Here is a 16,512-nt window from a genome sequence, read left to right as displayed (position 1 = left end):
ACCAAGGAGGCCTGTTGCAAGGTCTTTCCCACCAAGGATGCTTGTGCCAAGTCCTTCTCCACCAAGGAGGCCTGTGCCAAGTCCTTCTCCACCAAGGAGGCCTGTTCCAAGGCCTTTCCCACCAAGGATGCCTGTGCCGAGCAGCCCATTGCCGCCAGGCTGTCCTCCTGCAACAGCCAGAACTTTGTTACTCTCCTGCCCTTCACCACCCAGGAATCCTCCTCTCCCAACCCCACCCTGTGCCAAGCTTCCTCACCTAGGAGGCCTGTGCCAAGGAGCCCAGCTCTACTGGGTTCATTTCCTGCACCAAGGGGACCTCCACTTTCTGCTCCACTTGGACTTCCTTTGCCCAGGAGGCTAGTGCCAAGCAGCCCACCTTCACCAAGAGCACCTGTGCCAGGCAACCCACTTTTTCTGCCAGTGAGACCAGTCCCAAGCAGGCCTGCACCAAGAGAGTCCCAGTTACTGGTTGGACTTCCACTCTTGGGAGGATTTCATTGGCAGGAAAGGTTGGTTTGGCCACGTTAGGGTGCTCTGCTGGCGAGGTCTCACAGGGACCCCTGAACATCCTTGAACAAAGCTGGGTTCCCCATGGAGATGGGCCTGCCAGGAGGCAGCTCCTTGATGAGCAGAGGGACATGCCATGAGCCCAAAATGGCACAGGACTGTGCCATGACTCACCCCTGGAAACACAGAAAATATCTGAACTCACCACCACTGGGTTGTGCTGGGTTCAGCAGGTTGAGGAGGCCTTGGGAGGGAGGCAGGAGGCCCCCAAGAAAGACGAGACACCAGAAGGGTGGCATGTCCTGAAACAGCACCTGTGGAAAGACCCACATCAGCCCAAGCACCAGTTTCACATGGGTTTTGACAGCCTGGGCACTGGTCCAACTCTCCATCCATCATGTGCACTGCCTTGGGGTGGTGGGGAGATTCCTCCTGGACATACAGCCTCCAGACACCATGCCCCCCATCCCAGGAGGTCAGCCCAGACCTGCAGCCCCCTTTCCCAATTCTGGTTATCAGGGAGCAGCTGAAGCCCAGTGCCACACTGCTCCAGAGCCATCCATGTCACCATGCCTGACTGGGCTCCTCCACTGCAGAGCTGGGTACCTGACACTGCAGGGAAGTGAAAATGCCATTTTAAGAGAGGAAGAGGGATGGAGATGAGGTACGAGGACCTTGTACTGAGAGAGACGGATGGCTTCCAACCACTCTGAAATGGCCCTGAAAGAGGAACACTCACAGGGGCACAGCCAAATAAAAAATGACGAGTGTCACAGCCGTGTCCTTCTCCCCGCTGTGAAGAGCACCCTGTGTTATTAAAGCTCAAAGCACGGCCAGTATCAGACTCACTTTCCCGTGGGCAGGTTGTTTGTTTTTCTCATCTTGTTCCACTCAAGCTGTGAAAAGAGTCTGTTTTCCCTGTGTTTGATCTGCCCCCAGCCAAAAGAAAGTACTTTCAAGGACCTTCTGATCCTGCCCAAGCTGGGCTTCTCAGGGTGACAACACAGGCTGAGGAGTGTTTACGCACAGAAAGGTGTTTGTAAAGAAACGAAAAAATGGTCTCTCTGCAGCACTGCCAGGGGTCCCAGCTCTAGGAGCATTTTCCTGGACAGCCCGTGTCCTGGACAGACACCTCAGCTTGTCCCTACCGAGAAAAACAATGTACAGGGTGCAGATTGCAGAGGTTCAACACTGAGAAATAACATTATTTAGGTCAGACCGTACAACTTCTTTATCTCTTCCAGATAGTTTTAAAAAAATCCCTCTATGACAGTTCTCGGCACAATTAAATTAGACTTTAATTCACTCGACTGTCTTTTACATTTTCCCTTTGATCAGCACGTAATGATGCACAGCTCCTGTAGCTGTGATTATTGAACAGGGGAGAAGGAGAGAGGCTCGAGCAGCTTCTATTGAAAATCGTGTCAAATAAAATCAGTGGGATTTGTTGGAGGGGCTCTGAAAGACGTGTGCAGCATTGCAAAAGGGTACCAAAATGGATGTCAGGGCTCTTAGAAGAGCTCTTAGAGAGAATACGTGACCATGCAGGGACCTATCTCTGCAGTTATTAACAATATCTACCGGGGTGCTGCTCCTCGGTCACACACATTTCAGTGAGCCGAGCATCTTGCACATGCAAAAGGCACGTCTGGCTTTGCAGATAAACACTTATTTTACACCAGCTGAGATGAGGTCTGGGGAGCTGAAAATTGCTCTGAATTCTGGTCACCAAGATCATGAAAAAACTCCCAGTCCTTTCTGCCAGCTTAGTCATTATCACAAACTTAACAACAACAGGAATAAACGTGGAATTTAACAAGCAAGAGCTCTGCTAGCTTTAAAAATTAATTTTCATAAATGATTAAATGCTGCTACAGAAATCAAAGGAAAGCATCATTAAAATTCCTGCTTTTCAAGCTGAGTTACACTGTGCTGTAGGTCGCCTGATGGAGCCAGCACGGTGGCCATGGTCCTTCAGTGCCACTTACCTGGACCCTTTGATGTCGAGGTGGAGCTGCCCATGGTCACAGCTGCTGGCAGCTGCTTTTATATACCCGAGCTGCAGGAATGAGGAAAGCCAAGGAAAGGATGGAGCAGGAACAGTTCCCTTTTGCTGGCTGTGAAATGTGACCCCTGCACCAGCCTGATCCTTAAACACCACACGTTGCTGTGACCTGCAGCATCCAGCCAGTCCAGCAGCTCACCCCTCACCCTGAGTGTGGTGCCCACCAGCTCTGGGGAGTGTCCCAGGGCTGGTTCAGGACATCTCTGCACCATCATATGGAGCAGAATGAGTCTGAGGACAATGAGAGGTGAGCAATTACCTCCCAATGAGTTAATTACATACAGAAACCTCACAAATTACAAAATGAATGAAAGACAGTGTGGTTTTGTGGCACACCGTCTGCTCTGAGAAAACTGCCTGTGCCCCAGAGGCAAGCTGGCTGTGCATCCAAGAAAGATCTCCACAGTTTATAGGAGGCTTGAGAGACAACAGATAAAAGAAAACAGGGAAATAAATAGAGGGGAAAGGAAAAGGAACATCAAAGATGACAGAAAAATCTGATTCTGATGTTCCAGATGTGTCTCAGGGTGGATCTGGGCTGGACCAGGGCAGGACAGTCTCACAAGCAGTGGTGCTGCAGCTGTCCCAGACGTTCCCTCTCAACCCAGGAACAATGGGTGGCTTTAGAGCCTTACGTTAGCAGAAGTTTCACATGGTTCATGCAGAATTCATGGGCATTGCTGGGTGATTTCCCCCCCCAGGTCCCTGAGTGCTCCCAGGACAAAGCTCCAGTAAAGCCCAGGGCACATGAGGGTGTGATGGGTGCTCAACATAAACAAGATATCCCACAGCTTTGGGCCCAGGCCCTGAAGAGTCTGATAGGTTTGGGTCTGACACAGCATCTGCTGACAGAGCTCTGCACCCCCTGACCTGGGGGTGGACAAAGGGGACTGCAGCCATCCTACCTGAGGTCTGTCCTGAGCCCAGGGATTTCACCAGAGCTGGCCAACCCCACAGGCTGGAACACCTGCTGTGGCTGCAGAGAGGGCTGGACTTTATTGAACCTGAGCACAAGAATGCAAAGTACACCCACACCCTTCCGAGCACCCACAAAAGAGTCCAAAACACAATGTTCCATGGAAAAAACACGTGTCTTCCTTCTGCTCAAGAGTGCAGGCAGGATGCAACGCTTATAGGGATAACACCAAGCCCTGTTGTGCTGTGTTGGGTATAGAGAGACACTCAGTGGGATCCTTGGGAAGGTGAAGTCAATTTTCAGCAGCCTGGGGAGGGCAGCCCCCTCTCCCAGCACACCTGTGGGGCACAAAGCAGCCCAACTCAGTGCCACAGGATGGGGGGGGTTCACTGCTGAACTTCTCCCCAGGTCTCAGTCCCAAACTCCATCCTCTCTGTTTGCAGCCCTTTTCTCCTCAAGGTGTCCTGGGGTCAAACAAAGAGCTCAGGGCTGGGGTGGCTCCTCCAGCCTCTGGCCAGGCTGCAATCCAGCCATGCCATTTCATCTGTGGGGAAACTGCCTGGTGGGGAGGGGAAACTACAGAAGGAATTTCTGCATGGGTTGTTCCTTCATACATACGTTATTCAGAAGGCAGAGGGACATCACCTGGGTGGATCACCATCACCTCTGCTGCAGCTGTGGGCTGGATCACACCTGTACTTTCTTTAAGGTCACCAGAGGTGCTTTGGGGACTGCAATTTCCATCAGCAATTCGTGTGGCTCAGGGCATGCCTTGAGAATCTGCCAACACCCAAAAATGCAGAAATTGCACAGTGCTGATCTGATCCTGGATTCCTGCAACCCAGCACAGCTGTATCCCAGCTGAAGAGGTTCATCGAGAGGCCCAGCAAGAGTAGGTGGTGTCATCTGTGGGTGGCAGGGGTGGCATGGGGGCCCGTGGGGGTTTGGGGGCAGTCTCTGACTTTCCCAGTGGATGGTCCACCAGGCCTCCAGCCACTTTCCCAACGACAGCCTGGACTCACAGGGGAAGGAAACACAAGTCAAAATGTTTGCAATATTTGCCTTTACGGTCAACTTCATGTTCCCTCGCTGCGAAATGGCTGCACGCATGGCCTTGCCAAGTCAGGGCCCGTGACACTTCCTTCTCCAAAAGTTTGTAAAGTTTGTGAAACCTGAACCCTGCTGTGCTCTCCCATGACAGAGGTGAGAGCAAGGCATGAAGCCAGGACCTTTGCCAGCTTCCACAGCCCCATGCCCAGCTGTACACAGCTGAAGTAGACCTTGATGAACCTAAGGGAAATATCCCAAGCCCTGTGCACAGAAAGAAGGAGAAGATGCATGACTCATGTTCAAGTCCACCTCAAGAACTGGCCAGTTACCAGGGGAAGGCTGGACATGGTGTTCTGGGGGCTGCCCAGCAAATCCAGGGGCACCAGTGCTGGGGGGAGAGGAAGGGAGTCAGAAATACCTTGTTGGATTTGGCTGCAGATCTCCTTCCCCTACCTGAAATTCCTTTTCATCCAGAAGAGCCTGGCTTTCAAGTGGACTCTGGGCAGGCAGCTCCTGGGGACCCCTGCCCCTGGCAGATCTGGGGCCAGGGTGGAGCAGAGGAGGAAAAGGTGTTCCAGTCCTCACCCAGCTGGAGTGGGCGACACAAGGCAGGACGAGTCCCAGGGCAACGCTGAGACCTGGGCAGAGCTGCAAGAGTTGGGCAAGGTCGATGAGAACTCACACTCAGCCAGAGGAGGCCACACAGCCCTGCTTGGCTCTGCCAGGCTTTCCCTGGGCATGGGAGCACCGGGCACCTGGAATGGTAGCCCTGCTGGTGACTCCACCTGCTCTGGGTCTGGTCCTGGGCACCTTCCTCAGAGAAATGGGGAGACCCAGGAGCCCATGGGGGGGTGACTAGAAAGACCCTGGGGCTTTCAGGAGGAGAAGAGATTCCATGAGTCCATAGCACAGTCCAGGACATCATTAGAAACTCTCAAAATTTGGACAGACCTCGCATCGGGAAGGAAGGAGAAGCTTCTTCCAAGCTGATGGAGATATGGAATGTGTCTCCCACTAATGCAAAGTTATTGGGTGGATGCAGCAGCCCTGGGACAGTGGCTCTGCTCCTGCTCCAGGCACCAGTGATGCCACAGGGAGCTGCACCATATCTTTTCAGACTCATTGCACCTTCCCGGAATGTTTTATTTTTCCGACTTACCAGATTAGGAAGAAGCCTGTTCAGGACACTTGCCAATAAATTATCCACAATTGGGAGCAGGCTGTGGAAAAATAAAGGAGCACCATGAAAACAACCTGCTGCAAAGTAAATGGGTCTTGTTAAACAATTCCCTGTGAATAGCGTGGAGCACAGACCTCCCGGAGCAAGGCAATTGCAGCAGCAGAGTGAATCGTTTCTGCTTGGATTTTGCATGAGATAACTGTAATTTGCATCCCAAAATAGCCGATGGGAAATTTATTGCTGCCTTTTATCTGCTAGTGTATAGTCTCCTTAAATGAGCAGAGAAAATCTCAGGCTGAGTGCTTCCTACACTGTGTGCTCACGTCTCAGAAGACCCCCACTCCATTAAAATGTCCTCTGAACGTGGCACATGGGACAGAACTGTGCCCTGAGATCTCTGGGACAGCGCATCACTCACTGTGGCTGTGTGAGGGGCGAGCACCACTGGCCCTGTGACATGGCTGGTGAGTGGCTGTCACCTGCAGGGATGGTGGGAGGGAGAGGTGTAACAGGGAAATGCCCCGTACCTTTGCCATTAACAGGGTGTGGGTTGGGGTTGGCAGAACTTGATGACGAGGTGGCTCATGCCAGCAGGGGAGGACACGTCCATCACTCACCCTCTCAGAAGTCTGATTTTAATGCCACCGAACAGCCACAGCACCAGCCCCAGCCCGACCCAACTCTTGTCATTGAGGACACTCGAGTGGAGGGGTTGAGGTAAGTGCCCATGCCAGGCAGGAGCTGCGGGGACACCCCGAGGACCGTCAGCCTCCAGGGACAGCTAGAGGGACACTGCGAGTGACATCTCTGAGCCCAGCTGGGCTCCGCCGCCCGCACACAGCCTCGCTCAGGGGGTGGGGAAGCCAGAGGCCAGTCAGACCAGAAATGGCGAAAGACGCCGAATTTTCTCATTTGTTTTCCTGTTTAAGTTACTTTCCAGTTTTACCATAGGCTTGGTCCTTTCGCCTTGTTTTTTCTTCTCCCTCTGCAGGGCTTCCCCGCGGAGCCGGGCGGGCGGGGTGTGCCCAGGAGCCGCGGCTCGGCAGGCGCGGCCAGCGCAGTTCGTGCACCCTCTACGGGCACATCTCCCGGCACTGCCGCCTCCTATGCCCTTCCCCGGCCGGCTCAGGAGCCGCTCCTGCCCTGCAGACCTGCGGGACTTCCAGGCAGCCACCGCATCCCACACAAAGCTTTATCCTTTCAAGAGCCTGGCCGGTTTAAATTTAAATTAATTTTAATCACATAAACAAAACTACTCTAGATTCAGTTTGGAGGGGGAGGTTTGCTCACAAGCATCGTGCTCTTCCCCTTCCATATGCAATTCCTCTCCCTTTCCTGGCTGATCACGGGTGCTGGTATGAGGGTGTCAATCCTAAAGGATCCCCAATGGTTCCTGTCTTCTAGAGTGGCACTGGTGACCCACCATCGCTCAAAATTCCTTTACTTTACCCCTTTACAGCCCAACCTGAGCCCACCTCACCCTGAGGTGAGTTGTGCAAATTAAGCCTGAAATTATATCAGTGACTCACACTGGCCTTTCTTATTAAAATGGCCCATTTTAACCTTATAATGATAAAAATAACTAGAACCTCAAAAGGATATCACTAGACAAAACTGCCTTACACTTCCATGTTAAATGAATGGATTTTCAGGAAAGGGTTTTCATTTTGCTGTAACAACCCCTTTTGATTTTTCATACTAGTCACTAAATATAAACTAGAATTACTCACCCACTTTCCTACTATTGTTGGATTTATTCCCATGTTTTTTCTGGGCTCACCAGAGTATTATCATAGGGTTTGGGGGTAAAACAGAGGCTCTGTTCCCCCAAGCTCACAGTACCTTGTACCACCTTTTGAATTTTTTTCTTTACTTGACCTTATCCTGAATTTCAAGCCTAGCTTTGCTCAACTCTCAGGTGAGACCTTATGCTGATCTGTGGGCAACCTCTGCTTTAACAGCAGATTCTTCTTTAGTGATGGGGCTGCAGGAAAGGGGAAAGGTGCTTAAATTTTCAAAGCTGGCTAGTGGATTGAGGGTGTAAAGCACCATTTGTGAGTTTCATATATTCCACTATAAATAAGGACTCGTAAACCAGGGAAAACCATTGAGCATGAGGTTACTGGACAGCACTGATACCCAAGAGCCCAGGGCAAAAGGGAAGGAAAAGGGGTCTGAGAGTCCATGGCTGCAGCACGTGAGGCTGCACTGACCTGAAAGAGCCGTGCTGGGAAATCACCTTCTTCCACAGAAATCCTTGCTGACACTTGCACACAGCCTGGCACACACAGGTTTCCGTATCAGGAGGAATTTTTTAAGTTTCCAGCAAGTGCACGGGGAGGCTTTGGAATAGTGCCAGCAGATTTTTGTCTCCTTAAGCGCTCGAGGAACCTCGAGAAGTGCTTCCTGAGGCTTGTCCCACCCATCCTGCAGCTGCCAGCTCATTCCCAGCAGACAGTGTTTCCACCGAAAAACCCCTGTGCTGGGACACCTCCACGGCCACTCCTGGCCATAAGGGTGCTTTTGTTCTGGTGCCCTCCACACTTAATACCTCTGTGAGATCAAATGTGCTTCTTTTCACAACCTGGTGCGTCTTACACAACACAAGGGGACAATACACACCTAAATAAATCCCTATGGAGTGCGTGCTCACATTATCTTGTGCCTGGCTCTGGGCAGAGCCTTGCACAACCAGCACCAGCAGGCTCCACGTGGGACCTGCTGCCAGCAGGAGCTGCTCCAAAGGGCTCCAAAGGAGAGGGAGATACCAGCAAGAGCTGTGCCAGCGCTGCATTGCAAGCTCCCCTCTGCCCCCCACCAGTCAGGCAGGCTGCAGCAGGGCACCCATGTGCACCCAACCCAGTGCCCCTCTGAGAGGCTGTTTCACACCAGGTGCCACAGGCTGGGTTTCAGAAATACTCTCTTAAGGTACCAGTTTGTCCTCTGAAGGCACAACCTCCCCACCTAACTGTGAGCCATGTGGCACAGGGGCTTGGAGCAGGCAAACAGATATGGGGTGCCAGAAACACATATAAATAAATACCCAGAGAGGAAAATACTGTGACAGTGAGAGATTTTATTGAAAGAGCAATACAAGAGCAACCTTTGTGCTTCAGAGCTTTGCTTCCTGGCTCTGGATGTTAAAAGTGGCCACAGGAGCCCCCAAACATCCACCAGCCGAGCAGGTTTCCCACCCTGATGCTGGCCAAGGGCTGCTGCCTGTCCTGCTCAGGCCACAGCCACAGCCACAGCACAGAGCAGCACTTGAGAGAAAGGAAGAGGGAGAGAGTGGAGCAGAGCAGGGCTTGGGATGTATGTGCTGCCTCAGAAAGGGAGCAGCATCGAGGCTCCTCCCGAGCAGGATCTTCCTAGAGTGGTCTGGCCGGAAAACTCGTCCACCTGGAAGAAGCAGAACAAAAACTACTCAGTTTTCTCATTCAGACTTTCACCAGCTTTTTCTGTATCCCAGGTGAGGTTTTCCTGTGGGTCCGCACCAGCAGAGGGAAACTGGGAGCAGCCCATGGGAAATGAGGTTGGCCAGGGTGTTGTGGGATCTGCGTGTCCCAGCCCTGGGTGGGCACATTCCCACTCCCCAGGACACAGCACACTGGGAAAATTCAATCCTTACATCAGTGATGTCGACTTCAGCGTTCCTGAGGTTGGTGTTGAGGACGTTGGGCAGTGGGACCGACACACTGAAGGCATCTGTAAAAACAGGTGTAAGAATTTTATCACAGGGATGAAACACGGAATGAAGGCAGCAAGGAGAGGGGGAGAGCCCCAAATCCAGCTGAATCTGAGATAAGAGGGGACCCTGACCCCCCCATACCTTTAAGAGAAGGTACATATACAGCTGTGAGGACCTCCTTGAGCCATTCTGCAAGCGAGGAGGCCTGCAGGGAAGAGGATGTGTCAGTAACAGAAGACGGCAATGGTTATTTGGCCATGTCAGGGTTATCAGTTGAGTTCTACTGAGTTTGCTGTGAAATACAAGAACTAGGAAGCCTCCTTCAATGAAACACACCCAGGACTGAGGGTGGATATGCTCTTTGGGTAATTTCTTTTTAATTATTCCTCCCCCATTCCCAGTACTCCCATTAAGCTGCCAACAAGTGAGGAGAGCTGTCCAAGTGTCACTCCTGTAGGGCATGGGGGATCTGCAGGGCAGAGGGCAATTGCCCTCTGCCAAGAGAAGTAGAAGGGTGAAAACTGAAGTGGAATTTGCTCTTGGTTTTCCTTCCCTACAAAGAGCCTCTGGCCATTGCATCATTCACTGCAGGACCTCGATCCAGTGCATGCACTTACAGTGGGAGCGTCAAGACTCGGGGGGAAACGTGTCAGGCTGATGCTACAAAAGATAAAAACAATAAAGAATTGGGATCTGTTGTTGCAGCCTCCTCCAGGCCCTTTCTTGGTCTGGAAGTTTTCCCGCCCTCATAAAAATGCAGGATTTTAAAATTAGAACAACTGTTTTACAACTCTCTCATCAAGTCAGCCATGCAGTTGGTCTGAGGTTGGGGTTGGCAGGAGGCAGGAAGGCTCCAGTACCCTTGACATCTTTACCATGTCTACATCACTGTCCCCCACCCGCCCCATTTGTCCCCAGGCAAAGCCCTCCCACCCGCAGAGCTGGGCTCTACCTGTCAAGAGCCAGGGAGGTTTGCAGTTTGCCATCAGAGACTGATGGGCTGATGCTCAGAACGATGTCCTGGAAATGGAACAATGAAAGAAATGAGGTTATTCCCCTGCACAGCTCCCAAGACTGAAAAGTGTATTTGTAAATTACCCATTCTGAGAAAAAAACACTTGTCTGTGCCGAGAAGCCACATTTTTGTGACAGATGGCATCATGTATCTCTCTCCCCAGGGTTCACCTTCCTGTCTTTATTTTGTGTTATTCCTGAAACATTTTACTTACGCTTTATGCTTGGTTATGAGCTTGTTTAAAGGACTGGGCATCACCGTTTTGATGATGCAGTAAATACAAAAGTACAAATGCTGCAGGGCATTTGTAGGGTACGGCAAGCCAAGGGGATGCCAGCAGTCATCCAGCCACAGCCATCATCCTGGGATGGCATCTCCTCCCCTGGGAGCTTACTCACCATATTGAGGGAGAACAGGAGCCCCTGGGGGGTCTGCAGGGCAGGACTGATGAAGTCAATAGTGGCTTTGAGGGTGACAGTGGCTCTTCCATCCCTCACAGTCACTACTGGCTCGTTGCTTACTCGGACACGCAGCTCCAGTGGCAGAGAGCCAGGGAGGACCCGGGTGAGCTGCAGGGGCAGAGGAGGTGAGGGCAAAAGTGGGGTGAGTGGTGGGGTTGGAATGAACGCACATGGAGAAGGTGACTGACCTGGGGGATGAACGGGAAAAGGGCAGACGTGGTCAGCGAGCTGCTCTGGGGAACCTGTGGGAACAGCACCAGTGACATCGCTGCCTGGGAAGGGTTGTGCAAAGCCCACGCTGGGCTCAACTGGACCCCACAAACACAAGCAGGCAAAGGTGGGTCACCCAAGAGCAAGCAGGACACTGACCTGGCCTTGCAGAGGGGATCTGCTACCCATCAGGCTGGTGATGTTGAGGCTGAGGGCTCCCTGCCCCTGAACCTGCTCCAGCAGAGTGCTGAGGGTGTCCTGGGAGAGGCTGAGCCGTGGTGGGCGGCCGGTGGCCAACTGCAGGCTGGCAGTGAGTGGCAGTCCCTGTGTGGGGGTCATCATGCCAGGCCTGGCATTCTCAGAGAGGAGCTGCAGGGGACAGAGCAGGGAGGGACATTGGTGGGGCTCGGAGGATTGTACTGGGCACCCTGCCTGCCTGTGGACCTCGTGGAGAGGCTCACACGAGGTTTGTCAGCTCTTAAATGATGACAGGGCTGCTCCAGGCTGCTCTGGCACAGGCAAGGGCTGCATCTGCTATATCCTCCCCACTGAAATACTGCCACATATCCTGATTGGAAAGACACATTGCTGATATTTTATGCATGATTCTGGTCCCTGTCAATTACCAAACTTTGACAAACCACTTATAAACAGAACATGGCCGTGAGCAGTGACTGCTGCTTCTGTATGAAATTAAACTTTTCTGATTAAAAACTATGAAACTGCTAAAATTATGCTCAATTAAGTAGCATCAAGCCACTCTTGCTCATGCCACCATCAAAGATTAACAGGCAAAAAATAAAGTAGAGACCCAGCAGTGGCAATTGCAGGGATGTGGCTGGAGCAGATTCATCAGAACCTTCCTGTGAGCACGTGCCTGAAGGCATCTGAAATCTGAGTAGCCTTTGACAAACAGCCACCGTGTTCCAATGAATCCCCCAAAGTCAGAGGTTTTGGGACCAGGGAACAGAGTGGCACTTACATTCAGATCCATCTGGATGGCGTCACCGCTGAGGATGGAGAAGGGGGGCAGGTCCCCCAGAGCCCCGAGTGGGAGCACCTCTGTGAACACAGGGAAGAAAACTCTTCAGCTGCAATGGCAGGAGATGCTCCCAAATCCCATGGTCTCAAGAGTTACTGGAACCAGCAGCAGCTCCTACTCACAGCATTCCCAGCTAGAAAAGCCACTAGAAAACAATATTTTGCAGCAAAAAAGTTGTTTCTAAAAGCAACCATTCCTGCAATGGGTTTCTGCTGGAAGAGCTGGGTGCTGCTGCTAGGACAGGGAAACTGAATGTTGGATTTGAGCTGGGAGCTGTGGTTTTAGAAAATTGCTAAAATATTTGTATTTACCTAATGCAGAAAGCAAAGCAATGTTGAGGGCAGGATGTCACAGGGAGGAGGGGAACAGGAGGTGTCAACACTTACGGTTCCTGGAGCCGAGCAGGGAGCTCAACACCTTGAGCTTGGCGTTTATGATGTTGCAGCCCTGGGGAAGCAAAGGAGAGTGAGAGGGTCCTGGGACCCGCTGCACCAGTGGGTGACATGGCACCAACGCAGCCAGTGACAGTGGGCTCTGCTGGGCTGCACATGTGGGCAGAGCTGCTGCAGCCAGTGCTGGGGGGCACGTCCCATCACACAGGACTCAGCATCACGTGGGTGAGCAGCCCCTCTGAGCCAACATGGGTCTCACCTGGGTTAGTGGCTGCTAAACCAGCACCTGGCTCAGAAATCTATTTGCCAGCAGAGCCTGGCACAGGTGATGGTGCTGGTGCCTTACAGCAGGACAGGCTGACCGCCCCACTGAGCTCACAGCTGTGCAAATATCCACATCCCTGGGGCAGCCTGGCCTTCTGCCTGACCTGCCCCTGCTGCCTGCCCACCCAGCACTGTGCTGGGGGGGTTGCATGAAGGTGGCTCTGCCGACTTACCAGATCCTTCAGGACACCTCTAAGGAGGCGATTCAAAGGCTCATCCAGAAGTGGCACTCTGGGTCTGGTAACAGCAAAATAGCAAATAGCAAGTGACAAAGATTAATGCTGGAAACTAAGGACTTCACGCAAGAGAAACATGAGGCCTTGCTTGCATTGTCCATACTCAGTGCCGAAATACTACCATTCCCAAGCCCTCTGATTCCTGCCCAGTGCTAGGTTCCCCACACCCAGAAATGTTCTTTTCTTAGCCCAAATTTTAGAAAGAGATCAACAGTTCCCCTCTGAGATTGACAGCTGGATCACCTTTGAGGCACCAGGCAAATACCTGCTCCCATCAATGACTAACAGCACCAAGGTGTCCCACTGCCACAAAAGCCATGGGCCACCTGCTCACATGGATGTTACCTCACCCCTGATTCATACCTCACATAGATGTTTATGTCAACAGTCTTGCAGTTCAGAGCGTTCTGGTGAGCTGTCCACGTGTCCTGGACCAGCACGGTTGCATCTACGTCCACCTGCTCGCAGAGTGGCTGGCCCGGCACGCTGCCCAGGGGAAGCACAGCAGGCAGCTCAGGACACTTGCTGACCATCTTCTTTCCAAAGAGATGGTGACCCCCTGCCCCAAGCTGTGCTCCTGCTGGGCATGCCATACCTGCTCTCTACCAGCAGCTGTGTGCTGAAGTCCACCTGGTGCCCAAAGCCCGGCAGGGAGCGCAGACTGATTTTGGGGAGGGTGTTGTTCAGAATTCTCAGTCTGGATGGTCGAAACAAGGAAAACATAGTGAACAGCACATTTGTACAGCCCTGTCCCCTCAGCCCCCAGCACTGCAGCTGCGCTCTTGGGGTCCTCTTCCCCCTGGGTCATCAGGGACCCCCATCAGCCAGGAGCAGCTTGTGGCACATACAAGGCACCCTGGGGTGCCTGGAACAGGCAGAAACTCCCACAGGATGAACCCCCATTTATGAACACACCCCAGGAGGGGAGGGAGGGGGCCCTGTGTGTGCAGGCTCCAGAACAAGACCTCCTTTCCCCAGCATGGCTCAGACACACCAGGCTGCTCAGGGACATCATTTCCCACTCTCACTTACCCCACGAGTTCTTCACCATTTTTACCAAGAAGGCTGCCAACAAGACCGTTTCTGCCAAGGAGCCCGTTTTTGCCAATGAGAAGCTCAAGGACGGTGTCAAGGAGAGTGTCAACAAGGCCGTTTTTTCCAAGGAGACCATCAATGACACCACCTTTGCCAAGGACACCCCCTAGGACACCATCTGCTCCAAGGAGACCATCTGCGCCAAGGACACCACCAAGGGGACCATTTCCACCAAGGAGACCATCTTCTCCAAGGACACCACCAAGGAGACCATTTCCACCCAGGAGACCATCTGCACCAAGGACACCACCAAGGAGACCATTTCCACCGAGGAGACCATCTGCACCAAGGACACCACCAAGGAGACCATTTCCACCCAGGAGACCATCTTCTCCAAGGACACCACCAAGGAGACCATTTCCACCCAGGAGACCATCTTCTCCAAGGACACCACCAAGGAGACCATTTCCACCCAGGGGACCATCTGCGCCAAGGAGACCTCCAACAGCACCATCTTCTCCAAGGAGGCCACCAAGGACACCACCAAGACCTCCATCTTTGTCAAGAAGGCTTCCAGCAATTCCATTTTTGCCAAGGAGACCGGCAACAGGACCTTCTTTGCCAAGGAGATTGCCAACAGCACCGCCTTTGCCCAGGAGACCACTGAGCAGATTGCCACCAAGGGGACCACTTTGAGTTCTCTGGGGAACACCTTTGGCTGGTGAATCTCTAAAACCTGAAGAACAGGATGAGAGGTCACTGTGAGCTACGTGGACTCAGCACCCGAGGTGTGCCAGCCTGGCTCTTCTTTCCCCTTCCCTGGCCCTTTTCATACAAAAGAGGTTGCAGCACCAGCCACTGTAAAGTAACTGAAGTGCCATTTCCAAAGTGCTTTATAAATGCAAATTACCAGCACTGCTGGGCAGATCTGGACCAGCTTCTGATTTTCTGAGCATAGTCAAGAGATAAAAAGAGAAGAACTAGCCTCAAAAGAAGGATAAATCCTATGTTTAACATGCACTTACCATTCATATCTGCTCTGGAAGCCAAGAGCGGGATTCCAAGTCCTTGTGAAGGGATCAGCAGGCTGTTGAGGAGGACAACAGTCCACAACACCGACATCTTCGGTCCTGATAACTGTGGGAAGTGATTGCCATGAGTGCAGTGCTGGAAGAGTGAGCACCAGCCCATGGAGGGAGGAAAGAGAAGGGAGGGAGGAGAAAGGAGGGGGGTAGGAGGAAGAAGGAATGACTGTCAGGGAAGACAAAATCGGGGAGGAGGCTGCTGGCATCTCTCCTGCCTCCTCATCAACACTGGTGATGATGGACAATAACCCCCCTGGTGGCACTTTCCTGCAGGAGGAACCAGAATGTCAGCAACAGTTACTCCAAAGATCGATGGCCAGAGCAGCCAAGGGGAAAGCAAAGGGTTGTTGGGATGTTCCTGCTGTGACCCCCCCGCCAGTGCTGGTGAGCAGTGACTGAGCTGTGTGATCTGGGATGCATCCATTCTGGATGGGGATTTCTCCAAGAAACAAATCCTGCATGCCACAGAATGGGAAAACAAGACATTTCTGACAACAAGATTGTCTCTAGAAGAAAAGCAACAACATCTTCAGAGTACAAATGCACCAACATATTGAGCAAGGAGGAACCTCCAGGCTGAATGTCATGATTTCTTCACAAACATCAGATTCTGAGGCTTCCCTCTGCATGGAAACACCTGATAGAATTGTAAGAAAGAGAAAGTAAACTTTAACATTTCAGTGTCATTGAAATATTTCTGTGGGACCTAAACTTGAAGTAGCTTCTTTTTCTTTTCTAAAGAACCAAAATGGACTTCAATGCTCCAAATCTATTTAAATGTAAATAACTCATCAAAAAGGGATCAAAACAAGTGCGAGAGGTCTAATTCACCTTAGCTAGAAATCTATGGCAGATAATTGAGTTATACCAAAGATAATTTAAGTGATAATTGTTTATGAAAACCCTGAAATACCCTTTCTTCTGCAAGGACTGCAAATCCAATGAGCACGCACATCTCTTCTGGAGAAACCTGCACTGAAAGGCATCATTTACTTCTCAGAGCATAATTCAGGCAGGCAGCAGGCAAGAATAACAATTTTTGTTAAAAGGCCAACACTCCCAAAGGAACACTGAGGGTTTGCAGAGGCAGAAGCAAGGAGCACGCTTTTTGAGGAATAAGTTTGCTCTTACCTGGCCAAGCCCTCTCTCCAGCCAAGGTCCCTGTCTTGTGAAGATCACCAGGATCCAGCATCTTCATATATAGAGCTTCACAGCAGGAAAAAAGCAGGCGATGTCATTTGGGACATCCAAAATAATTGGTGGGGAGCAAAACAAACAAGGTCTTGTTTCTGGTGACTTCCACTGC

At 51.8% G+C, this 16,512-nt stretch overlaps 2 protein-coding genes across 2 annotated transcripts; both read right to left on the bottom strand.

Moving 5' to 3' along the window:
- Positions 1 to 4,107: 4,107 nt before the first annotated feature.
- Positions 4,108 to 7,275, bottom strand: LOC136298490 (BPI fold-containing family B member 4-like). Its single transcript, XM_066199230.1, is given in 9 exon segments — positions 4,108 to 4,187; positions 4,190 to 4,269; positions 4,271 to 4,505; positions 4,557 to 4,573; positions 4,848 to 4,956; positions 5,144 to 5,186; positions 5,698 to 5,758; positions 6,336 to 6,459; positions 7,248 to 7,275. Coding segments are annotated over 9 exon segments (777 nt in total).
- A 1,499-nt stretch (positions 7,276 to 8,774) lies between these two features.
- Positions 8,775 to 15,243, bottom strand: LOC136298489 (BPI fold-containing family B member 3-like). Its single transcript, XM_066199229.1, has 15 exons — positions 15,147 to 15,243; positions 14,119 to 14,857; positions 13,682 to 13,783; positions 13,450 to 13,572; positions 13,024 to 13,087; positions 12,521 to 12,581; positions 12,075 to 12,154; positions 11,252 to 11,461; positions 11,071 to 11,124; positions 10,820 to 10,990; positions 10,359 to 10,426; positions 10,024 to 10,066; positions 9,548 to 9,611; positions 9,347 to 9,423; positions 8,775 to 9,117 (listed from the first exon to the last, which is right to left on the bottom strand). The coding sequence occupies exons 1-15, from the start codon at positions 15,241 to 15,243 to the stop codon at positions 9,043 to 9,045; spliced, it is 2,028 nt and encodes a 675-aa protein (XP_066055326.1). The 3' UTR covers positions 8,775 to 9,042.
- Positions 15,244 to 16,512: the final 1,269 nt, after the last annotated feature.

Source organism: Chamaea fasciata, unplaced genomic scaffold (genome assembly GCF_029207755.1).
Source record: "Chamaea fasciata isolate MVZ Bird 193981 ecotype frontalis unplaced genomic scaffold, bChaFas1.0.hap1 SCAF_17, whole genome shotgun sequence".
In the NCBI taxonomy this organism is placed as follows: Eukaryota; Metazoa; Chordata; class Aves; order Passeriformes; family Sylviidae; genus Chamaea; species Chamaea fasciata.
Note: the sequence above shows the minus strand (reverse complement) of the source record. Positions and strands in the feature narration are given on the sequence as shown.